The sequence below is a fragment of the Crotalus tigris genome, unplaced genomic scaffold (genome assembly GCF_016545835.1).
Source record: "Crotalus tigris isolate CLP2741 ecotype Arizona unplaced genomic scaffold, ASM1654583v1 scf7180000018115.866842, whole genome shotgun sequence".
Lineage (NCBI taxonomy): Eukaryota > Metazoa > Chordata > Lepidosauria > Squamata > Viperidae > Crotalus > Crotalus tigris.
Genome location: NW_024096832.1, coordinates 88,644 through 114,930, shown reverse-complemented (window position 1 = coordinate 114,930; position 26,287 = coordinate 88,644). Strand labels below are relative to the sequence as shown.

The following is a 26,287-nucleotide window of genomic DNA, read 5'->3' as shown; positions in this document are numbered from 1 at the left end:
AAGTACTCAGTGCTTTGGATCAGACTAAAAAAGTCTGTTTTGTGTGTAAGTGTATTGCCTCCAGCACCTGTCAATCTACTAAACAGACCTAGTAATTGTGTAAGTTAACGAAGGACAGAGGTTGCCTTTGTCCAACATTGTATTGATGGGCGTATGAGGGTGTATTAATACACTAATGATAAGAATAATACAAATGAGAAAAACATTTCCAAGCTTATAATAATTTCATCTAAAAACAAAAAGTTAGAACTGAACAAAGAATTATTTTTCCCTTAAAAAATCTGAAATAAAATAAAACTTTTAATCCTACCCCTAATATTTTAAGACAACAGTTCCTTTGATTAATTATAAATTGGTGTCTCTATTTCTGTGGTTTGTTATATCTGTAAATGCAGAAGGTTAAAATTCTTTTGTAGAAATGTGAGTTCCCACTACATTAGGAAAATTTTTACAAATACAACAGTTGAGAAAACACAGAAAATTAAGGATTCATCTGGGAGGAGGAAGATGAGCAAGCATTTTAGAAATATAGAATATATCATCTATATAGATGACATAATCATTACACATTCATAATATAGAAGCAAGAACATAAAGATAAGTGGGACAACTGCATACAGCAAATATAGTTTTGGAGATCTAGATTCTAGGTAAAAGCAAAACAATATATACATTTACATCATGCTTCCCTCTTATGAAATTAACTTATGCTATATCACAATGTCAAACTCGCCGTGTCACGTGACGTGTCCCGACGTATCACAGCTTTTTTTGCATTACTGGAACAGGGGTGGACACGGCCTCCACTTGATGCAACCGGCCCGCAGGCTGGCAATTTGACACCTCTGTGCTATATGATATCAAACTAAAAGCTATGCTATGCTTGAGTTAAAAGCTTAATGACATGTATCTTTAGTTAACAGTGTCTATCAATTTCATTTCTGCTATAACTTAATAACCCAATAATTATCTTTATTTTTATGATATTAGCACAGTTCATTTTTCAGTATTATAGTATGTAATTAAATGAATAAATTTTCAAGTTTATCTCAGAATCGGGCATGACTGAGAAGGACACCTGACTGAAACTTTGCTTTTTTACCATTTCAATTAAACAAGTTCAAATCAGATATTTTGTGGTGGCTACTTTATAAACAAATTAGACATAAAGTAAAAGAAAAGAGCAAAATTTTTTATTTTAGTCAAAGACCAGAGTAAAATTACTGAGTTATAAGTAAAACTGTATGTTTCTACAAGATTAGATAAATGATAAAATATAATTCATAAAGTATAATAAAACAATTAGGTAATATTGCTAATTTATATATCTATAAATTATTAAACTATATAGGTTCAGTTTAAGTGTAAAATAAAAGAAAGATTAATCAGATAAAATGCTTAAATTTACTCTGCAGAAATGTAAAAACAGCAAATAATTTAGTAGATGTTGTCAAATTCTACCTGAGCATATCCTCTCCAAGAAAAGAATTAAATTGTGATCAGCTAACAGTCAGATGTCACCCTTGTGAATTCCATTGTGCTTTCTGGACTGAATGCCAGATTAGTATGCCTAAAATTACAGTTTAAATACGTGTCATCTATTATATTATGGTTAAGTTTTATATAAGCCTTTTATATTACTGCATCAGAAGAAAGCATTATGTTAATTTTTTTTAATTATCAAAGAGTACCTGTCTAATGATAATGTTAAGGTCTCATTCATTTCAGGTATGTCATCAGCTTGAATAGTAATGTTGATTGCTGTGTCACTTTGTCCAGATAAAAACAAAACTGAACCAGAAAAAGGCCATATGTCATCAATAGTCACAGCTTTTGAATTGAGGCCTATAGGTGTTAGACTCCAGAATACAGTGGCTTGTCCATCTGTCCCATCTCGATGCAAAGGAATGGAGCTCTAGAACAAATACCAAACTTGTAACCTTTGCAAACCTTGATTTTCCAAGCTATAAGCAATCTAAAATTTTACAGCGTATTTCTGAAACTGAGGACATATGTACATATTTGTCCTCAGTTTATTTATCCTGGAACATTTTGTGCATAATAAAAAATAAAAGTGATTGATAAAGTAGCTCTTTAAACACTGACAGCTTGATCATCACCATGAAATTATAAGAAAAAAGTTGTGGTGTTTGATTTTAGCTGTAATGAAAAAGTATAATTTTTATTGTATCTACAAAACTCACAATTTTAAACACTGACAAGGCTTTTCATAGATAAGAACAAATGAATTCTAAACTTCAGTTTAAAACGTTGATTTAGACTTGCTAAAATAATCATTCATTTCATGGCTATGACTACATTAGAAATATTTCATATACGTGTTAGAAAACATTCCTGCATTAAAATATATGCTATTTTTTCTGAATACTTTGCTTAATTTATAAGAGCAAGGTATAGAAAAATAGACTTACTACTGCAAAAAGAGAATCTTCTGGCTCGAGTAAAATTATTGGAAGGTTGCTGATAAAGCCAATTTCTCCATTTGCTATATCTGGTGTAATTCTTAATGATACATTTTTAATTTCACCTAATCGAGGACTTATAGAAGGAATTTGAGGAATAATATTCAGTAATTCAACTTTTTCCAGCTGAAATAAGAAAAAGATTTTAAAATTTTCTGTTTTTAATAGACATGCAATAGAACATATTTTAACAATTACTTATTAGTATGACTTATTAGACTGGAGCTTTACTTTTTGCTATATCAATATTCAATGCATTAAAAGTTTTGTGATCCCTAAATGAAAAAAAAGTCAAGCTTTTACCTTAATTATAACAGGCATGTTAATATCTTTGTCAGAATTAAATATTTTTAACAGCATGATCACTATATTTGTACAAGCAGCACAAATTTAATATTGAATCAGCTACATTGACAAAGAAACAGTGAAATAGGAAGTCATCTAAAAATTATCTAAGAATAGCAGACAACATTTTTTGGATTAAAAAAAAATAACCAGTGTAAAGATCAGGTAGCATTAAGATGGAGGGACCAGTAAAAAAAGCTTACAACCATAAACAGCTAAATAGAAAATTGGAAAAAAAGAAAATAGCCAATCACTTCTACATTTTTGCCAAGTAAAAAATCTGGTTAGATCCATGTAGTGACTTGTATAAATAAGAGCCGAGGTGGCACAGCAGTTAGAGTGCAGTACTGCAGGCCACTTTAGCTGACTGTGTTCAGCAGGTCAGCGGTTCAAATCTCACCGGCTCAAGGTTGACTCAGCCTTCCATCCTTCCGGGGTAGGTAAAATGAGGACCCAGATTGTTGGGGGCAATGTAATATATATATACATTGCTTACTGGTGTACACCGCTTAGAGAGTGCTTGCACTTAAAGCGGTATATAAGTCTCATAAATAAATAAATAAATAAATATAACATAGAAATAAGCCTGGAAATTAGAATAAGATATAGGAGATGCTTTTTAGATAATTGAGAAAGCTAAAGAATATACAAAATAAGTCACTATGTGCTTCATTGCCTATACAAAAGCCTTTGAGTGATCAGTCATGTCAAATGCTATGATGTATATTTAGGTAGTCCTTGACTTATGATCACAATTGGGCCCGTAATCTTGGTAATTGAGCAAAGTAGTCATTGCAAATGGTAATCACAGGATTGCTGAACACTTAGCGACAGTCATAAATTTGAACAGGTTGCCAAGCATCTAGATTACAATAATTTGACTCACAAGGATAGTTTTGTGATGGTCAGAAGTGCTTTACGGGCTGTAAAGCATTGTTAAATGAATGGTCATAAAGTGCATACCTACATACCTACTTGCATACCTACAAAGATCAGACTCATGCAAGCCATGGTATTCCCTATTACATTCTATGGAAGTTAAAGTTGTACTATGAAGAAGCAAGATAGGAAAAGTATTAAGACTTTTGAATTTTGTTGTCATAGAATCCTGACAGAATACTGTAGATAGACAAGAAAAGAAACACATGGATCATCAACCAAAAATTCTCACTCAAGACACAAATGACCAGGCTCAAATTATCTTATTTGGAACATATTATTGTATGTAAGGACCTAGCTCTCTGGAGAAGGCTCTCATGCTGGGAAATATAGAAGGAAAGAGAAGAGGATGACCAGCAGCAAGATGGACAGACTCAGTTACAATGGTGATATGGGACCTGTTGGAAGAGCTGAAGCTGAAGATTAAGGATAGAGCATCATGGAGAAAACCTATTTACATGGTTGCTATAAGTTGACAACAACTTGATGACATATCAATCAGAATACAGCTGGAAGGGACCTTGGAGGTCTTCTAGTCCAGCCCCCTGCTCAAGCAGGAGAACCTATACCATCTCAGACAAGTGATTGTCCAGTCTCTTCTTAAAAACCTCTGGTGATGAAGCACCCATAACGTCTGAAGGCAAGCTGTTCCACTGGTTAATTGTCCTCCTCACTGTTAGGAAGTTTCTCTTTAATTCCAGGTTGCGTTTCTCCTTGATTAGTTTTCACCCATTGTTTCTTGTCTTACCTTCTGGTATTTTGGAAAATAAATTGACCCCCTCTTTCTTGTGGCAGCCTCTCAAATATTGGAATGCTGCTATCATGTCCCTCCTAGTCCTTTTTTCTAGATTGGCCATACCCAAATCCTGCAACTGTCCTCCATATGTTTTAGTCTCCAGGCCTTTAATCATCTTAGTTGCTCTTCTTTGCAGTTTTTCCAGTCTCTTTTTTGTAATGTGGTGTCCAAAACTGGATGCAGTATTCCTGGTGTTTTTTTTCTTTCTCTTTTCCTCTTTAGCCTATGAAGCAGGATGCTGACTGGAAGGTAATTTTTACACTATTCCTAAGTGAGAGGAAGCATTGATCAGTTATGTTGCTGCTTGTTCTCAGCGTTCCAAATTTTACAAGAGTAAAGATGATTCTATGGCTGGCTTTCATACACTTCGATGAGACTGAGAAATAGAAATGGAGCTGTGTGGAAGTGCCTTCTTTGCTGATATAGAAAACCTGGAACTTTTTCTTTACTTCCCATCTCTTTGTGCAACACAGTCTTGCTATAATACTTGGAAATCAAGAAGAGTCCTAACATATATACAAGACCATAATGTTTTCACAACTCTTGAGATATATATAAAATATATCCATTCAAAATATTGTCATGTTAATAATTAAAAAATAATTCTCATTTTTTCAATCCCTTCCCCCATTCCCTTCCCATTTTCTTTCTTGCTTTGAATCTCACACATATTTTTTCCCTTTCACAAAAAAAACAAAAACAAAAAAAACCCAAAGAGTTTTATCTAAACATAAGTGCTATGGAAATTGATTTTCAGGAAAATTGTACATTGGGAAGTACAATTCATTATTTCTTTCTCATATGATAAGTTTTAAAAAATAGTAATTGATTGGATATTAGGAACATACAGATTATTTGAATGGCAAATCATGGCACGCTGATACATCTCTTTGAATAGTTGTGACATAATATTAGGCATCACAAATTATTTGAGTTTTATGCATATAATGTATATACCTGTATTAAGAAATGGGCTCCATTTTGAAGAAATGCATCATTTCTTATTGGTATTTTAATGGTGTCATTAGGTTTTCCTTCTGGAAAGTAGAGAATACTTCTTCTGGAAGTGTTTAAAACACCTTCTTTAGCTCGTTCAGAATCCACAGGTCCAAAAGGAATATACATGATAATATAAAAGAGCTTCACGTCTCCCACAGTTCCCCTTTGCCTTGCAAAGCTAAGGGACAAAAAGCGTCCATCTGGGCTGCTTTCTATCCTCTGATGCTCCAAATGACAGAACTGAATTACACCATAAACATCATCACTATCCTGAATGTAGAACAAAAGCTACAAGAAGGACAAACAAAATTCTTGTTAAAAGCAAATTCAATCCCAGTTATATTTTCTCATCATTTATATGATTCTAATTGATATTTTAGCTCTCATGATAAATCTAAGAACTCAACATTTGCTATTCTAATTATGACTGTCATTAGCACATAATTTAATATGAAGGTGCATGAGTCACATTGACATAAATCCAGAGCTTTCCCATATTCCAACATCTGGCTAGAACTGAGCTACTAATAGCATTTCAACATAAGTGGCCATACCACCAAGAAGGGTTTTAAATATAAACCTTAAGGATATATCTTTATCACTATACTCTTAAATGTTCTGCTCACAAGCCAAAGGCATTTAGATATTCTCTAAAAGTAAGAGACCACTTAACACTATGTAACTAAAAGCAACAACTTTTTAGCAAGCAGCCAAACTTTTGCAGATATTGAGAAATAGCTATTATGCATCTTAGCATTAAGCATTCCTATGCAGTTTACGTAAAAATCTAACATTCCATCTATTCTATTCTACTCTATTGTCCCTATCATTTTTGATAAATTTCCAAAAATAGGATTCTCTCATGGTAGAAAGTATTTCTTTCTCAAGATTAAAATTTCTCTAGTACAGGAAAGCATACAACAACTTATAATCCTTGCAATATTATTCTAGTAAATATCATTTTATAGATTAAAAATAAGATGGCTATTCTTGGGTACATCGTAGCATTATTTTCTAAGCATTATTTTCCCACAAACTCCGTCTCAGTGCTTGCAGCTTTTTAGAAAAATAAATGTAGACTTACCTCAGCTGGGTCACTCACTTCTGCCCCTCCTTGCATTGTATCATCTAAAATTTGAAGCAAATATGGCTCTGCTTCTTCAGGGATATTATCATCAATGATATTTAGATGGAGGGATGCCAATAACTGCCCTTCAGCAAAATGTAACACCCCTGAGTCTGGAGTGAGATCTGTTGTCACAGGTGAAGGATCTGTGCTATTGCGAGTTATAATCCAGGAAACTGAAATATTTCCATGTGTTCCACCATTCCTTACAAGAGTGATGCCTTCATACCTACATGATGCACAAAGAATTAACAAGAGTTAATATGTGTAACATTGACTGGGACCAGTTGCAATACTGACTCCATTCTAGGTCTCTAAAATGCTTCAGATTTGATTTGACAGAGGTGCTTTGGAACATGTTAGAACATGAAGGCAGATTCTCAGGTAGGTATTGTTTTCATATTTCTATATTTTCCAAAGTTTCTTACAAAGGATTGCACAGTTTCATTACTTTCCATTTATGTCACTGAAGCTCTAAGCTCCACCTATGAATGCACACAGCCAGAATTGTTACTCAGAATTTTGATAATGGTAAGAATAATAAAATTAAATAGAGCAGGAAAGAAAAAGAGAAAGGAAGAAATAAAAAAGTGCAAAAAAGAAAGGAAAAAAGATGAAAAAAGGAAGAAAAATATAAAGATATAAAGAAGTGGTTTTTGATCTGTCAATTGTATTTTAATTTTTCTTTCTAACATTACATCATGACTCTCTTCTTTTAATAAACTATCTTGTCTAATCGTAAAACCATTAATCATAAGTTCATTTTTTTTCTTTTTTCATGAAAAAAGACCATAAAGGGTTTCCAGTCACCGATAAATGTAGATAGTTTTTTTTCTCTAATCATTCACACCTACTGCTTCAGTGACTCCATCCAGCCATCTCATCTATTGCCCTCAATCCCCATCCAAAGCTCCATAATCTTCACTAAAGAGCCTTCTCTTCTAGGACCGACCGGTTTGAACGCCTTGCAGTCCAAGGGACTCGCAGGAGTCTTCTCCAGCACCACAGTTCAAAGGCCTCAATTCTTTTGCGCTCAGCCTTTCTTATGGTCCAACTTTCACAGCCATACATTGCAACTGGGAAAATCATGGCCTGGACTATGCACACTTTTGTTGGCAGGGTGATGTCTCTGCTTTTTAGAATGCTGTCTAGATTTGCCATAGCTTTCCTCCCCAGGAGCAAGCGTCTTTTAATTTCTTGGCTGCAGTCTCCATCTGAGGTGATCTTGGAGCCCAGAAAAATAAAATCTGTCACTATCTCCATTTCTTCCCCATCTATTTGCCAGGAATTGAGAGGGCCGGATGCCATGATTTTGGTTTTCTTAATGTTGAGTTTCAAGCCAACTTTTGCACTCTCCTTCTTCACCCGCATCAAGAGGCTCTTTAGTTCCTCTTCACTTTCTGCCATTAGAGTGGTATCATCTGCATATCTTAGGTTGTTGATATTTCTCCCGGCAATCTTAATTCCAACTTTTGATTCATCTAGCCCTGCCTTTCTCATGATGTGCTCTGCATATAAGTTAAATAGGCAGGGCGACAGTATACAGCCTTGCCAGACTCCTTTTCCAATTTTGAACCAATCAGTGGTTCCGTGTTCGGTTCTCACTGTTGCTTCTTGACCCGCATATAGGTTTCTCAAGAGACAAATGAGATGGTCTGGTACTCCCATCTCTTTAAGAACTTTAAGAACTCTTTAAGAACATTGCATACAAGTATGTAAATCATGTGGTTTGCCCTGCAACATTGTGATGCATATTTTGTCATTGCCATATTGATACCACCCACTGACCCGGACATGTCTATTTAGATAGGCTTTGATAAACTTCTGGTTTATATATTGAATTAAAAGTGTACTTTCTCTTGAAACTGGTGCATCAAATGGAATCTCATTAAGCTTACTTTGATAAAATTGCACTGCTTTGATGGACAGTCAGCAGGGAGTATCAAAATGTTTAAAAGGAGCAGGTCCAGGTCACATGGTTCAGTTGCTATTTTGATCACTTGGGATAATACGGTTTCAATAGCTATCTTGATTTCCCCCCTTCCAATATCCCTAATTGCTTTATTTCTTGGCCTAAATCAATATCTATTTTTAAGTACTGTGTTTTAACTTTAAGGTCTCAAATAACTTTGAACCCAAACACAGAGAAGGAGAATATCAATCTATCCCACTTTCGCCATGTTTTAAGATGTTCTAGAAAGGTTCTCTTTACAAAACCTTTTATATATTATTATTTGAAGAAAGCCTTTTCTTTACTATAATGCCACTGACTTCAATATTCTTTCTGAATGATTAAAGACTGGAATTAAAAAAAGGTTAATTTACCCATTTTTCCTGTTTTTTATGTGACTTTTTTTGTCTCAATGAATATGATCATTCATTTTCGTGAAAGTCAATCTAAAAATAGTCTTAATTAAGTAAGCATTTAGAATAGCATTTTACAAAACTATAAAAGAAAAACTAGACAATCCTGAAAAAAACCTCACTGATATTAAAATAATGTCAGTGTGGTTTGATTGAAGTATTTAATTAAGAAAATTAGTTAAATTATAAATTTTGATATTATATATTTTGATATTATCAATACAATGAGAAAATAATACAGTACCTCAGCATTTGATCTTCATTGATAACAACTGTCTGAGTAAACAAGATACTATTGATAGATAGTACTCCATATGGTTTATCATTGGGTTTAATGGTAACTTGGACAATTGCTGGATTTTTCAAAATGGCATCTCCTTGCAAAGTGTCTTTAAGTAGCATGATATGAAATGTCTCAGCAATTTCTGGTATGGCATCATCAAATATTTTCAATTTAATATAAGATTCATGTACTAGAGGTGGGAAAACTATAGTTGTATTTGGCTGTAGATCTAGAAAGTCTAAGTTAAGCTGTGCATGTAGTGAAGAGTTCCCAGTTACAATGATGTAGCATATGGAAACTTGATTTTCATCTGGTCCAATTCTATTTCCACCATCATCTTTTCCTCGAACTACAGTGATTGCTATTATATCGTCTTCTTCATGTATCATATAAATACTCTGAGTGAATCGCACTGGACTGTCATTTGCTTTAATAATAATCTCAACAGAATTTCTTGATGTATTAATTTCAGCTCCCCCTTCCACACTTCTCAAATGTATAATATATATTTCATCATTTTCTGATACCTAGAATAAGTAAGATGCACATTAGTAAAACATAATTTATATTTCTCATTCAGTTTCATATAGATAAAAACATTTCTTAAATGTTTTTTGCTTTATTTTTTTGCCACTAAATTCAGCCATCTATTTCCTTTGTGAAATTTTGCGAAACATTAATTACAAGGATTGCTTGATGGTAAAAAATTGAAAGACTGTAATTTCTTTGAATGCAAACCAACAGCTTTCCAAAAAAATCTCTAACTCCACTACTAATATTTTTCTTTTTTGTTTTCTTTTTTGTTAATTTACTAATTGCTCAAACTGGCAAATACAATTGATATATATCTTTACCTGGTCATCAAGAACAAATAAATTATAAATCAAGACAGCTGTGCCAGGTGTAAAAGTTATATTTCCCTTTATTGGACTCAAATCTTCTTCAGGAGAATTTGGGCCTCCTTGTACCTATGAAGAAAGCTGAAGCTGTTTAATAAAAGCACTGAGTTGTTATATCAATTAAAAATACAGATTGTTAACTTCAATAATTGACATGTTCAGAAAACAAATCTCTTCCAAAATGTCTGGACAATTATTTCTGAAGGAAACCTATTAGGAAATGTTTCTTCAAAGTGGAGGTACAGTAGTTAAAAATATCCATATTTATCCACAAGGTAGTTTTGTACACTTTCAACTGTTGCTGTAGAACACATGTACAAAACAAAAATAAAAATGGCAATTCTTCTTCTAATACATTAAGAATCAGGAAACATATTTAATACATGCAGGCAGTTTGAATCAAATACTATACTGAGGAACTCATACCAAATCCCATATAAATTCAAAATACAAGAAAAAAGAAGAGTTTTAATTATTATGTGGCCTTTTTAAGGCATTTATGAAGTAGAAATTGTTTTTTTTAAAGGCTAATGTACATTTGATGAGGATCTATCAAAAACTGGTTATTTATACCTTTGTAGAAAAAGCATTTGCCTAAAAATACTTATGATTCTGAAATGTATCATGCTTACAGCCAAAAAGGATTTCTCTAAATACCTACTCACAGATCAGAAGTTATTAGATTCCACATTTGGGAATGGCAAAAACTGACTTTGAACTGATCTACCAATTCTAAAAGCTGTTTACCTCCTAAGATCCTTACTGGATAAAAAAGGGAGCAGAATTTAAAACTAGTGTGTCAGACTTTATAACTCCAAACAAGGCCAGTATAAAATCTCTGTAGCTTTGGCTACAGTTTATCAAGTGCAGCACAGAATGTGAGATCACAAGTGAAACTATAACATCAATATATGCCTTTCTCAGTATGTTTCTGGTCCTGAAAAACCTGATTCTTGCTAGGAAAATCTTATTTATTCCCATAATACAAGGATGTCAAACTGCCGGCCCATGGGCTGGATGCATCATAGCAAAACCGCACCCACCCCATTGCGGGCAATGGCAAAAAAGTCACGATACGTTACGTCACATGATGTTGAGAGTTTGACACCCCTGCCATAATACAATTTAAAACCAATATTATCCTGGTTATGCTGAATACTCCAAGAGCTCACAGTCCAACTTCAGCAGGACAGGACAGATATTAATAATGATCTGATTACAGTGATCTGGTCAGGCAACTAGCCTGAAAATGAAAATAATCGTACTAAGTAGGTATATTTGGAAATGGCAAACTCTACTTCATTTAAGAAATGTCAAATTCATTTACCACAATGATTCAAACTTTTGGTTTATTCAAAATAATGTTTTTAGGGTAAACCTGTTTCAGCATGCTTACCTCATAGAACACAGTGACAGACCCATATGTTCCCTTCTCTCTAACTAAAGTAAAAGGCACAGATTCATTCTCACCTCTGGGCTCAGTCAATGTGATTAAGGCAGGCTAAAATTCAGAGATGAGATTGAAGATTGGGAGGGGTGGGGAGAGAAAAATAAACATCAGGCATCAATGAAATATTTAGGGAACTGAATATAGAAAAGGCTATTTTGTACATGTACATTTTCCCAGTGATAAATTAATTCAGTTTATGAATTCATCCATAAATGAGATACTGTTTTTAACAGCAAATAATTCTGATAATCAAATATATCGAAGATTTCAATATTGTTAATGACTGAATTGGTTTTTTCACCCACTAAAACATGTGCTACAAATAATTAGTATTCTATTATTTATACATCTTATTGATTTATTAAATATAATAAATCAATTGTATTTTTTACAATATAATATATTTAATGCTAAATCATCCTCTTAAGAGTAGGGTAGTACCAAGAGTTTAAAAGCCTTATTAACAAACAATTCACTAATGGGAAAATGCTTTATTTTCTGCATTATCTTCTCTTTCTATTTTTTTCCTAAATTCAATGAAGAGCTATTTTCAACTTATTTAACTTTGGTCTTGTGGTGTCTTGCCAATCATCACATTCATAGACTACCCCTATTTCATTTCTGATGTGATAATATAGTAATAATACATATGGTATAAAGAACCTACAAAGACTTATAGTTGCTTGAAAAAAACTGTAAACATCCAATCTTAAATTCCAAAACCAACAACTGCTAATTTAAATAGTGAAAGAATGCATTTATACAAATAACTTTCAAACAGAAACATCCTGCTGTTGATTGAGTAGGCGTGACATTTACGTATGGCTAAGCTAGGATTTAAGCTTTGAGCACAAACCATCAACCGCAATACTCTGAATGTCCATTATGACATCAATTTTCAAAAAAAATTTAAGAGAACCTCCTTTCTAAAATAAAACTATCAGGAATTTTTACTGGGGAAATAAGAGTGGGGTTTTTTTGGGTGACAGCTACTAGCTCTGGAATGCTGCATTAATGGAGCTGCTTACAGTTATTTTTTAAAATTCAAATGGATGTTTGTCATTTACTCTGTTTTGTTGCTGTTCTATAGGTACTATTATTTATTTCTTACTTGATTTTACTTGATGAGTTTGCAGTATTTCTCACAGTATGCATTTATTAAAGAAATTTACAGTCACACATAGGTGATTCTGGGCAGCGTACAACATACCATTTACATATTCTATTTATAAACTTAAGTATTATTTTTGATTTGAAAAGAGTATACATTGAAATAATAAATAAGCAATTACATTTTCTGTGCGAGAGATTTTCTGAGCATTCTAAGAAAACAGATGCAGTAAGTGAAAACATACCATATCAAAAGAAATAATTCCAAAAGCATTGTCATTTGATAAAATTTTTACAGTTACAGCTCTGGGCAATCCAAGCTTTACTCCTTGAAGCGGCTTCTAAAACAAACATAGCAGACAATACAGAAAATCTGATGGGCACAAGGTAAGCAAAACCATCTATATAACAGGAGAAAACATTCTTCTAATCACTAATGTCTGCGTTTACAAAGCAAACAAATGTTTGTGACACATTCCAGGGAAATGAAGGGAATACTGCAAAAGCACTTTTCATGGATCTCAATCCTACAGAGACAGTCTGGTTAAACAAAAAAGTGTCTGACTCAAACTTTGACAATCATTAATCATAGCTAATGATACCATAGCAATAAGATGCTAGATGAGAAATATGCATTCCTTTCTTTCCTCAAGAACCTGAAAGGCTTTTGTGTGAAACAGTACTGAAATAAATTATTTTGCAGTTATGATTAAAAAAGAGAGATAACACTGATTTAAAACAATTATGTAGTTCATTGATTAATTTTACTTTAGTTAAAGTGAAAAAGTTAAGGCATATTCAATAATAATGAAGTTCATTAAGTAATTACCTCATACTAGCTAGTGATTTATATGCAATGACCTGAATTTCCTTATGCTGGAGGTCAGAATAACAAATCAGAGTGGAAATCACCTCATGGTGAGATGGGTGGCAAACAAATTTAATAAATAATGATAAATGAATAAAAAGAAGCCCCCAATATTTTTGAATTGGTTTTCTGAATTGAGAATCAAATGCTCTAATTTTCATGTTTAAAACAACTTAGTTAATTTTATAATTTATTTTAGATAATATCAAACTATAAACTTGCCTATGATTTAACTTCTTATAGACATGTGTATTTTGTCATCTCAAGCAAATAAATCTATATCAGGTTTTGATAAATATGCAAGGAAAATAAAGAAATGCTTGCAAAGCAATCAGGGTTCAATTTTCTTTTTCTATCCAATTCAAACACTAAATAAGATCATTAGTATAAAATTTATAGGTCAGTATGAATTGACGAAGGTCAAATTTAAATGTTCTTATTTTAAAAATAAACAACTTAAAATGGGGAATCAGCAGTGCTTTTTTGTTAAAAAAAAAAAAAGTGCCGGAACTCACACGTCATACAACCCGCCTTGCCTACCCTAAAAGGTTCCATCCAAAAAAGGTGCCGGAACTCCGTTCTGGGCGTTCTATGACAAAAAAAGCCCTGGGAATCAGTACCAAAAATTATTTCAAGTACAAGTTATAAGGGAATTTGATTGGGAAGTGATTACTACAAGAATGCTTTGGATTCTATTCTAAAATAGAAGGGAGGGAGGTGAATCTAGCACTCATCTGCATCTCTTCAAAGAAGCCATATGAATTCATCACACACACATACACACACACACACACAAATACAGTATATGTGTGTGTGTGTATACCATATGTGTTTGTGTATATGTATGTACCATATGTATGTATGTAGAAAAAGTAATGCCTACCTGTAAAGTCAAATAAAATATAAATGTTTCATCAGCCTCCGGAAGATCATCATCACAAACAGAAATGAAAACAGTTCGATTTGTTTCTGTCTGGGATATGTATGCTGCTGCGTATGTGTCAAAAAAATCACCTGTATTTTCACCATGAATCTGCAATACATATATACATACATAATCCAGAAATTAGGAACAAATACATCTTATTTCTGCTAATTTGCACCTTATGACACTTATGGTTGACACATTTCCTTTGGATCATATATATTTGTGCCATTCATTCAAGTAAATTATCAAAGTTGGTCTTCTCATATTATCAAGAAAAAAATGAATCTGCTTGCCCTTAAGTAAAAAATTCCACTTCAGAAAGCAAACTATGTAAATATTCGCTATTAGAGCAATTAGATTGGAAATGTTTCTTACCGATACAATTGCTGTGACATTCACTGGGTCTCCTATTCTTTCAATAATAAGACGTATAACTGTTGTAGTTGTTTCATTCACCACAAATTCTGTTTGTCCTGCAAACTTTACTTCTGTTTCTCCAGAAATCAAACTGATAATTAGTGACAAAAGAAGTATAACTAGTAAACAGACAGAGGGCATCCCTGAAATGAAAGAAGGCAAAAGTGAAATGGGGGCATAAAAAGTAAATTTTAAACTTGAATCTAATATTCTCCCGTAAGAATTATATCTTTTTCTCGAGGGTGGGCTGGTCAAATATATATACAAAAAAGTGGAAAATCGAATCTATAAGAAGTGTAGCAATTTTGCTTAATAGCTCACAATTTATTTCAATTATCTGAAGTAACTGAGTCAGAAGATTTGTGTGTGTGTGTGTATGTGTGTATGTGAGTGTGGGTGTGGGTGGGTGTGAGAGAGAACTTACTGCACATATTAATTACCATAGCCATTCTAAATATAATACAGATATACAGATGTATTGGACATTTATTTTGCTAAGAATTTTATTTTGGTTTGCTATTGTGTATTAGAATATTGCCTTATCCAAAATTAATTAATATTATTACATAGTTTTGCTAGACATGGAAAAGGCTTTTGATATGTTTAATGGAAATTTTTGAAACAAGTTTTATTAAATATGGATTTCCTTTAGTATTTATCAACATGTATATATCTATTGGAATTATCACAAATGGAATTGTTTTCTCAGTCATTAAATTGTTTTGTGGAACTCATTATTTATTATTCATGTCCTTTATTCACTCTTCCTTATTTACTGAATTTACTGGACTACCCAGAAATTGGTTTGATTGATTATCTATTTCATTATTTTGGAAGTATAACATGGATGATGGGCTTGTTCTATTATGTATTTCCATCCGTCAATCACAAAAAGTCATACCACTTGGATCCTCACATATACTACACTGATATATTACAATATCCAGTTTCTCAGGAAGAACTTGATGAATATGGAGACCAATATCAGATGTAGCAGATGTAATTTTACATTTTGGTGCATATAATAATAAAATCATACAGACTGAGTACAAATAACAGCATGACAAACTAGCAACAATGGTGTATTGGTATATCTGCAAGAAATATTATATGCCTGCAAGCAAGAACTAATGAGATCACAAAATAGACAAAGTAATAGAAAATGAAAAAGATAAAGTGCTGTGAGACTTCAGAATTCAAGCACACAAGCACCTGTCACATAATACCCCAGACTTATAACTTAACTTATAAGAAAAAAAAATCTGAATAGTTGTTGTTGCAGAACCTGGAATCAGCAGAATAAAAGAGAAAACTAGACAAGCTAATTAGACACAAAGATTTGCAATCAGAATTAGAATTACTGTGGCAAAAGAAAACAAAAGTAATACCAATAGATATAGGCATCTTAGGTACAATCCAGAACATCTGGAACATCACTTGAACATCATCAGTGTTGACAAAATCACCATCAGTCAATTGCAAAAGGGAGTTTTATTGGAAACAACTTACATCCTACAACAATACCTTTAACACCATGAAACAACAACATCTGCCTAACCTAGATAGATAAAAATGGCAAATCCAATCTAAATACCTGGCTGATTGTGCAAATAACAACAACAACAGCAATAAAAGATTTATTTGGAACAGCTTACATCCTGTGACAACATCAAACAACTATCCCAGGTCCTTGGGAAAAACTCAATAGGTGGATAAAAATGGAAAATCTGGCTGACTATATGTAACTTTATAATCTGTAGCTTTGTAGCAATCAGAAAATAATAATAGCATGTCAGCATAAAAGGTTCTCATTTCTATGACTAAATTAATACCAATATTAATCATTATCTCAACAATTTGAAATTCAGTAATTTGAGGAAAGAATGAGCCAAGACAGGTAGCATAAAAATAATTAAAGTGATAAATTTTTGTTGAAATTAAATGCATCTTATTTGTAATTTTGAAATTATTAATTGGAGTTAAAACTTTGCCTTTTGAACATAAAGTGCTGTCCTTGTAAAGTATGAGAAAAATCAAATTGATTTGCAACGTAGTCATTGTTCTTAAAGAACTAAGGTGGATGGCCTTTTGACTTCAGAAGTTACCTTAGATGAAGCAAGTATCTTCCCATACTAAATACCTTGCTAAAATAAACCCGAAAACACAATCCTTGTAGAGCAAGGTAACCACGTTTAGAGTTACAGTACTTGAATTCTATTATCTTACTAAACTATAAAGTTACTGCTGTGCAACAAGAGACTAATAAACATGACATGAATTATTCAGTTAACAAAAATTCTTCCATATTATATTTTATTTCTGATATATACTACAGATATGTATATCATATATGAATATGTATCTTTGTATATATATGATATACATATCTGTAGTATTAAAAAGAATATTAAAAATAGAAGCATGATTCCTGGGTGTGTAAATGGTGCGAATAAAATATGATCACCAGGAAAAGTTAAAACATTAAAAGTTTTAATATAAAACAGAAGTTTTAAATAAAACATTAAAAGTTTTAAAAATTAGCAACCTAACTTCATCAGGGCATACACAAATCAACGGGAGTAAACATTTATATGTAAGTTAACGCCTGTGCTCAACTTACATATAAATGTTTACTCCCATTGATTTGTGTACGCCCTGATGAAGTTGGCAGGAGCCAACGAAAGCTAGGTTGCTAATTTTTAAAACTTTTAATGTTTTATTTAAAACTTCTGTTTTATATTAAAATTTTTAATGTTTTAACTTTTCCTGGTGATCATATTTTATTCTCACCATATCTGTAGTATATATCAGAAATAAAATATAATATGGAATATATATATATATATACGAAGCTGAAAACACCAGCCTGAAGATGACGAATGGGACTTCGTCGAAACGCCGCCGAGACACTTCCAATTTTACGTGGGAGAAAACCCGAACAACCAAAGACCTACATACAAACACCCGCGAAAACCTCAGAATATATATATATATATATATATATATATATATATATATATATATATATATATATATATTTATTCCAGTTATGGATAGTGTCTTAAAAATTAGATCTAGACAACTCCAAAATGCCTTGAAAATAGTTTCAATCATCACCTTAAGATATGAGATCCCTATCTTTCTCACATACTGGGATTAGGAGACAAGTTACTCCTGGATAATAAACAGTGGCAGCAGAAACTACCAGGCTGTTATCCCAAAGCAGGAGCTGAGGCCTCCTGTAAAATCTATAGGGTTTCTGGGAGAGGATGTTTTACACCTTTAATTTTCAATGCTATGGCTTAAACCATTCAACTATTACTCCATTTTTTAAAATAAAATCAGTTTTGAAATCAGTAATTCCAATTTTTGATATTTCCATCATTTACTTTGGCAGATGTCAGCCTTCCCAGGTAAACCACACAGGAAATATGACCAGATAAGCTAATTCTACTTTATTGTAAGGCTATATTAATAAAATCTTGCAAGCCTGAAAGTACAATTCTCCAACCATCTCCTTTACAGCCTTAAAAGCTAGGGAGGGTCCCTTCTGACCTCTTTCTCCACCCACTGTGTAGCTGCAGATTATGCCCTGTCTTATCTGACCATTCCCTAGGCTTCATATCTTCATCCTGTCTCTCATGACTGTATTACATATCATTACAGAAGGACAGGATTTATATAAGTAGCCATTTTGTTTTTTACAACTATATATATAGGCAACAATTTATTACATCAGCTCTTATGGATCATAATCAATTTTAGTTTTCCATAAAAGTTTATATGCTAATAAATTTTCTAGTCATTAGAATTCCATGTGATTTTTGGTATTTCCATACAGTAAAACATACATAAAGGAACACTTGTAGCTTACAGTTTTAACCAATGTATATTTGGTTATAGACTAGAGCATAAACTCTAATTTTCAATAGGATGCATTGTATTAAGCAATTTCAAACAATTTGTGCATTACTTCAATTGCTGAAGGTAGCTGAAATAACATCTCCAGAATGTTAGAATTTATGTATATGAAAATACGTAAAAGCTGGCAAGTTGTATAAAATAATTTTCTCTTGTTAACTTTAGAAAGACAATTTTATGTCCGTGGCGCAGTTTTATTATTATCATTTTGCTATCAGAAATTTAAGACAATCTTCCTAGGAAACCATCAGTAACTCTCTAAGTAACTGATGTTCCAAGAAACAGTCATTTATCAGGTAATATTGCAAGATTAAAAAGTAGCATAGTTCATCACTGCTGCTCTTCTGTCATAATTGCAATTTATTTGCTTGCAGCAAGTTTGACTACAGTAGCTTCTAATATGAAACACTAAGAAAGAACTATGCTGAGATGAGCTGCATGCTCTAGATATTTGTGATAAAGATTGAAGATATATTATTTCAAATAAAATTCATTTATAAATATCCAAACCCATTAAATGATTTAAAATACATATTCTTTTCAGGATCCCTAAGGCTGCTTGTAAAGAAGCACGGATTGCTATGTTATGCTACATGAAATAAATAGAGCAGACTTCTGGTTCTCTCCAGCATGTTACAAAAAAGGGGGAAATCCTTCCAGCTGTTGAAAAGCCACATTATAGGAAAGACCACAAGAAGCTAATAGTGCCCCTCCCCTAAAATCAGTGGTGGGATTCAGCCAGTTTGCACCAGTTTGGCAGAACCAGTATCTACTTTTTTGTTGCCTACGTCCAGAACGGACTTCTGGAAGCAGCATCCACACAGAGAACCAGTTGTTCACATATTTGAATCCTACCACTACCTAAAACTCTATGTGCAATGATTTTGTAATATTTCATTCCATTATGCAAGACATGACTAGAACTAATCACCTAAATATGAGCCAGCAGTGTACTGCAGCTGCCAAAAAGGCCAACACAGTGCTAGGCTGCATTAACAGAGGGATAGAATCAAGATCACGTGAAGTATTAATACCACTCTACATTGCCTTGGTAAGGCCACACTTGGAATACTGCATCCAGTTTTGGTCACCACGATGTAAAAAAGATGTTGAGACTCTAGAAAGAGTACAGAGAAGAGCAACAAAGATGATTAGGGGACTGGAGGCTAAAACATATAAGGAACTGTTGCTAGAATTGGGTATGTCTAGTTTAACGAAGAGAAGGACAAGGGGGGATATGATAGCAGTATTCCAATTCTCAGGGGCTGCCATAAAGAAGAGGGAATCAAGCTATTTTCCAAAGCACCTGAAGGCAGGACAAAAAGCAATGGGTGGAAACTAATCAAGGAGAGAAGCAACCTAGAACTAAGGAGAAACTTCCTGACAGTGAGAACAATTAATCAGTGGAACAGCCTGCTTCCAGAAGCAGTAAATGCTCCAACACTGGAAGTTTTTAAGAAGAGACTGGACAGCCATTTGTCCAAAATGGTGTAGGGTTTCCTGCCTGAGCAGGGGGTTGGATTAGATGACCTCCAAGGTCCCTTCCAACTTTACTATTATTATTATTATTATTCATCTAATAAAAGAATTAACCTTCTGTTAATTAATTCTTTCCAAATGAATAAGTATAATATGAATCACAATTCATATTAAATCTGGAGTCCTTGGTACTCTCTGAACTTGATTGTTTTCAGACGTTTCATTACCCAGTTCTATAATAAACACATATTAAATATTTGCTAAGTGCCATAGTTCATTATTGAGTACAATGCAATTGTGCAAGTATAATCAAATGCTAGTTAGTTGCATTCAGGAGTTCTAAACTTAATGTACTTTACAGAAATGTATTCCAGTTTTATTTGTTCATTCAGTTATGTTAAAAAAATGAAGGTTTTCATCTTGCTGACTTTCTTAGGATGCAGTCACATTTTCATTCATTTTTTCCATTCATGTGCTTATTGCAGCTTATTGAAGAAAATATAGGCATTGAAGCTTATTGAAGAAAATATAGGCTTGAAATTTTATCTGGAAAATATCCACCTTCTTATCACTGGTGGTTTTTAGTGCTTTACTAACCTTATAATCTAATCCACAATTTAATAACTACTATTTAATCATTATAATCATTCTCTTATTAGCCAACTACTTTGCTTCTCCTGCCTCATGGCACCCCGGGAGTTCAAGACAAAAAAACCTCTTTGCTGATTAATTATTTAAGGCTAGCAACAATAACCATGCAGGAAATAAAGGTACTTTGAGAGGATTACACAAGGTCTAGTTCTCAACAGCATCAAACTGAGGGAAACAAATTACAGGCCCCCAAGTACTTCATTGCATGTAACTAAATTGGCTGGTTGAAATGCTAATTGCCTTTCAGGACTGCTGAAGGCAGACGGTGAGGCCTCGACTTCATGGGAATTATTCTCTTTTTTTCTTCCTGTTCTAAATCATTGTTTGACAAAGAATGATTCAAAAGATTTCCCTAACTTCTAAACATGTGAAAAATCTCTAAAGTTCTGACCACTGCTTCAGATCACTTTGATCTGCTAAATCTGTAACAGATGGCTGAATTAAGGCCATGTTAAATCTCCACTAAAGCTCTGAGCAGCCCAGAGTAACTTTGCATTGCTGCAAGGAGAAAGAAGAGCAATTCATGGGTCAAATGAGACATCAGTCATAAATTAGCAAAATCTGATTAGCATTGATGGAGCATAACTTTTTCAAACCTAACATACTTTAGCTTTGTGGTAGCAGTTGAAGAAAAATACTCCCAACAATACATTAGGAACCTGATGTTAAGCAAATTGCAGTACACACACACACACACACACATACACACACACACACACAAACGTGTGTGTGTGTGTGTGTGTGTGTGTGTGTGTGTGTGTGTGTGTATAAATTTATTTTTTGAAGAAATATTTTCATGCATAAACTTACAGATGATCTGAAACTCAGCAATTTTCAAGAGTTAGATGAAATGCCAATATTCCAAAATGTGCTTTTCCTCCTCTTTTGTTTAGATTCTAGAAGCAACTCTGACATGTTTAGCATTATTCCAATCATTTTTGAATGAACCTTGAATCTTTTAAGCCTTCATATTCTGCAAATTATTTTCAATGAGTGCAATTCAAACAATGAGAATTTCCATTATTCCAAATTTCTTGTTTCAAAGATTCCAAGAGTAAGGCTACATATAAAATTTTCTTATTGTAATGCATGTACATAAATCTTTGGATTATTATAATAAAATTAATATTACAGGCCTTATTTTATAGTTATTTTGATGTGACATTTCTTTCCAGAAGTAACAGTTGTAATTCAACACCAATCTCCGAACCCATTTCCCCAAGCAAAATTGGGCATACATAATACATACTATAATGTAAAATAATTTTCTAGCAGTCAAGTTAAATTTAACAACAAAATACAATTATTATTATATTGAGCCAATGTACCCAGTGAGAGAAGAAAATTTCTTTTTAGCCCAAGCCAGAATTAATATATATTATCATAAATCAATTTTATGTTTGATACATATCCACACCGAACAATTTGTGATTGTGTTCACTTTCTCTATATAGTTCAACATAAATAGACAATCCCAAATATATAAATCTGAAGACAAGTTTAACGAACTGCTTCTTTGTAGAAGAACATTATTGCTTCTACCTAAAAATGTACATACATCTACATACTGTATCTTCTCTTAAAATAATATTTGTATAATGGATATGATACTGATGAGAAATCTCAAATATATTATTCAAATTCATATTAAACATTTCAAAATGCATCAACATTCTATCTTTGTCTATATCTTAAGAAATAAAGAATTCCATTAATATCATTTATGGGTGCTTTCCCAAAGCCATTTATATTAACTATTCATCAAGGTAGTCAGTTTTATGTAACAGAATATTCACATAATTTACATGCATCTGATTTGTGCTCTGAAAAAAGTAACATATTAACATTTTTTCCTGAGGTTGATGATAATCTAAAAATTAACTAAATGATATAGGCTCTCTCATATTTCCAAATGATTAATCTTATACAATTTAGATGGAAGGAAATATATTTTATCCCTAAATTCAGGCATAATACAGTTATGCCTGAATTTAGGAACTTAGATTCATTAGGTTCAGTTAGACTTACTTCCAGGGATGGAACAGTTTTCCTTAATTACAGTCCCTCTCTTATTTTTTTTATCTGCAAGTTAAAATTGTATCTGTGTACTTTTGTTAAACAGTGAAACAAAATGTTCATGTTGTCTACATTTTTAATTAAAAGTGCATACAAAGGCTTAACAAAGTATTTTATCAGCCTTTTTCTAATCTCAATAAAAACCTTTGATATTAAACTTTCTTTTAGTTTAATTTACAAATGCTTATTAATACTACATTTCTCTACATAAGAATTTTTGCTTTTAAATATTGTCTGTACTTTGTTTTTTTCCATTTTATTTCAATAAAGACAAATTAATATTCTGTTTCATTTGAGTGTTATCTGAGATATTGAGCAGATTGTGAGAATACTCTAATAAAAACTTGGTTCAAACTTACAGTCAGGTAAAATAATACATTTCTTTATCAAATATAAAAGAATAAATTTAGAACTTGTCTCCCCCATGACTTGGTAATAACCCCTTGAATAACATTTATAAGCAATTTTAGTAATACTTAAGTATCTATCATATGTATGCATGCTCAGAACTTAATATATAATGTTCCTTAATGGGAAACATGTATCAAATTTTAGCCCATGACCAAAACAAAATTAAGCAGTTAAGGATATGGTCCTGTAAACATACATTAGATAGTATCATTGAAATTAAGTTAAATAAATTTCAGAGTAAAAGATTGGACTGCAGATCTCAGGACTTTAATTTAGATGAAATTCAAATTTAGTTTTTGAATGAAATCAGGAAATTCCAACAAAACATAAACAATCTTAAACATGTTTATTTTGTTCATTCAAAGAGACAAGCTCTAGTGTGACATACCACACAAATTACAGCTTTCATGTCTAGTAAGTTATATACTTCTTAGCCTTCAATGTGTAATCCTGCATCTGAGATAAAGAGTTGAAGCCTTAGGGGAGAATAGAAAACATTTGAATATATGCAGTGAATAGGCTTCAGACTTTATTGTTCTACTATTGGTATACACATGCAGTACTTGTTTTCCTACTTTTCCTCTTTATTTGAGGGTAGATATCTCACAAAAAACATGTAGCAAATTGCAAGAGGAATGCTGCCGAAGTACCATTTATCAGGACGATGCAATGACAGATTAGTAGCAATATGATCACTTATAATCCATTTTTTGATAAATAGCCACAACGCTTCTAAGCTGCCTGAGCAGCTCCTAAACGGATACTCTAGTCTAGTATGCTAAGAATTAGGTAATATGGTAGAGTTACAAGAGGGAAACGACAAAATTGGAAGGCACCCTCACCCCACAAAAATCTCATGTTTGATGCAGGGAGGTTCCACCCTCCGCATTTCACCTAAAAGCAATGATAGGGGGGTAAGCTGAAGCGGCGGCAGTGGAGGTGGACCTCTGCAGGTGCGTCGGGTGCAAAATCCGGACTCCGGTGGCCTCCGCTGTCGCCGCCGGCAGTGCATAAGCCTTGGGGGAAATCAGCTGGAGCTGCGGTGCTGCCGAGGCTCTGCTGAGGCTCCAGGGTCAGCGCGCGCAGCTCCAGCTGATCGGCGCTGCCAACAGTGGCCAGCTGGGCAGCGAGTGGCTGCGGGGTGAGACTGGGGCAGCGATGGGAGCCGGAGCTCTACCAGAGCCCCGAAGGGCGACACGCCCGGAAGAGAAAAGAGGAGGAGGCGCGGAGAGCGGAGGAGAAGATGTAAAAAGGAGGAGGTTTTGGCGGGAAAGGAGAAGAGGCTTCTGTGGGGCAAGCCTGAGGAGTGAGGGGGAGAAGGCGATAGGGATAGGTGAGGTTTCTGTGTGGCAATTCTGAGGGAAAGGTAGAGAAAAAAATGAGAGGGAAGGTAAAGAAAGGAATGAGAGGAGGAAGAGGGAAGGGAGAGATTGAGTGAAAGGGAGGCAAGCAGAGGCTGTTGAAGTACAGACCCGCAGGCAGAGAGAATGAGGCACAGAGAGAAAAAGAGAGAGAATAAGAGACAGAGATGACCCCCACCCCACCGCATGACCCACCTGCTGGGGAAAGACTGACTACCCTCCATGCCACCTGCCTGCTGGGAGAAGACTGCACAGGGTTAGGATGGAACGAGAAAACTGCAGAGTGCAGCTGACCCAGGCAATTAGTGGTGCCTGAGCGAGGGACCTGTGGGGACTGGCAGCTATAACAACTGTAGCCGGAGAAGGCACCTGGTTGGTGAGAAAAGAGGACCAGGAGAACCCGGATTCCAGCCACCCTTATGGGGGTAGCGCTACAGGAGCAAGAGTGTTCATGAATTCGTTACTCCCTAGATTGGATATGGATAAATGTTACAACCGATGCGAAAGCTGACATCAATTCCTCCTTGTTTTAGATGTGATGCTAAGAGGTCCCGTCGACATTTCAAAGACAGGATGGAAAAAACCGCTGGAGGCAGCGGGCAGCTTTTCTAGTCTTGGTATTCTTGATAAACGACGCTTGGCGCCGCGCGCGCCACTCCACAGTAGTGGGCTTCGCTAAGCGCCGCGCTTCTAGCTCAGACGCTTCTAGCTCAGCGAGGAGGAAGCTTTCCTTTTTCCTTCCCCAACCTGAGCTGAAAACTGACCGGCTTCGTTCTCGAGCCAAGCAGCCCGCTCGCCAGGCAGCAACAGGTGCAGCTCTGAGGAGAGAAAGACGCTCTCTCCAGGCAAGCGAGGGACTAAAGAAACTTCGCAACTTGCTCTTTAGCAGAGCCGGTACTCTTATCTACGGGCGCTCGCAAAGCACCTACCTAGACTCAGAGATGTTGACATCAGCGTCCGTGAACTCGCCTGCCAGTCAGCCAGCCGTCCGTCCGTCCGCCCGCCGCTCCCTGTCACACACGCCTGTATTATGCAGGGCGAGCCCTCATTGGGTATCTGATGGCGTTGCCGCCTCGACTCGCCTCTTCCCCCTCCTCGCCGGCTTGTTGGGAGAGGAGAGTTTGGCCACCCAATCAGCCGCCCTCTTCAAAGAGGCCGGCTTTGCAGTGAATTTAATTCCAAAGCAAAGTTGGAGGCCTCCCTGGACCAGACTGGCGTTCTCACCCTTTTATTTATACTCCTTTTGCTAGGGTTGGGAAAGCTTGGGACATTTGAAAATTAAAATTAGAGCAGTGGATTTGGGAATACATATCAATTTGTCAAAGAAAGTAGAATCTGGACATATGCAAAGGGTCTTTAACATTTTGTATCTGATAGCTGA

At 34.4% G+C, this 26,287-nt stretch overlaps 1 protein-coding gene across 11 annotated transcripts in view; it reads right to left on the bottom strand.

Annotated features, from left to right (window-relative positions):
* ADGRV1 (adhesion G protein-coupled receptor V1) overlaps positions 1-25,968 on the bottom strand; it is a 255,607-nt gene extending 229,639 nt beyond the window's left edge. For all 11 annotated transcript variants that reach the window (XM_039348036.1, XM_039348042.1, XM_039348038.1 and 8 more), the window contains exons 1-11: positions 25,836-25,968; positions 14,966-15,150; positions 14,546-14,695; positions 13,040-13,135; positions 11,631-11,735; positions 10,190-10,303; positions 9,297-9,862; positions 6,647-6,917; positions 5,521-5,850; positions 2,433-2,609; positions 1,692-1,915 (exon numbers count right to left, since the gene is read on the bottom strand). In XM_039348036.1, coding sequence (XP_039203970.1) covers positions 1,692-1,915; positions 2,433-2,609; positions 5,521-5,850; positions 6,647-6,917; positions 9,297-9,862; positions 10,190-10,303; positions 11,631-11,735; positions 13,040-13,135; positions 14,546-14,695; positions 14,966-15,150; positions 25,836-25,857 — 2,240 coding nt within the window. In that variant the 5' untranslated portion in view covers positions 25,858-25,968. The remainder of the gene's footprint in view (positions 1-1,691; positions 1,916-2,432; positions 2,610-5,520; positions 5,851-6,646; positions 6,918-9,296; positions 9,863-10,189; positions 10,304-11,630; positions 11,736-13,039; positions 13,136-14,545; positions 14,696-14,965; positions 15,151-25,835) is intronic.
* Between the last annotated feature and the right edge of the window lie 319 nt (positions 25,969-26,287).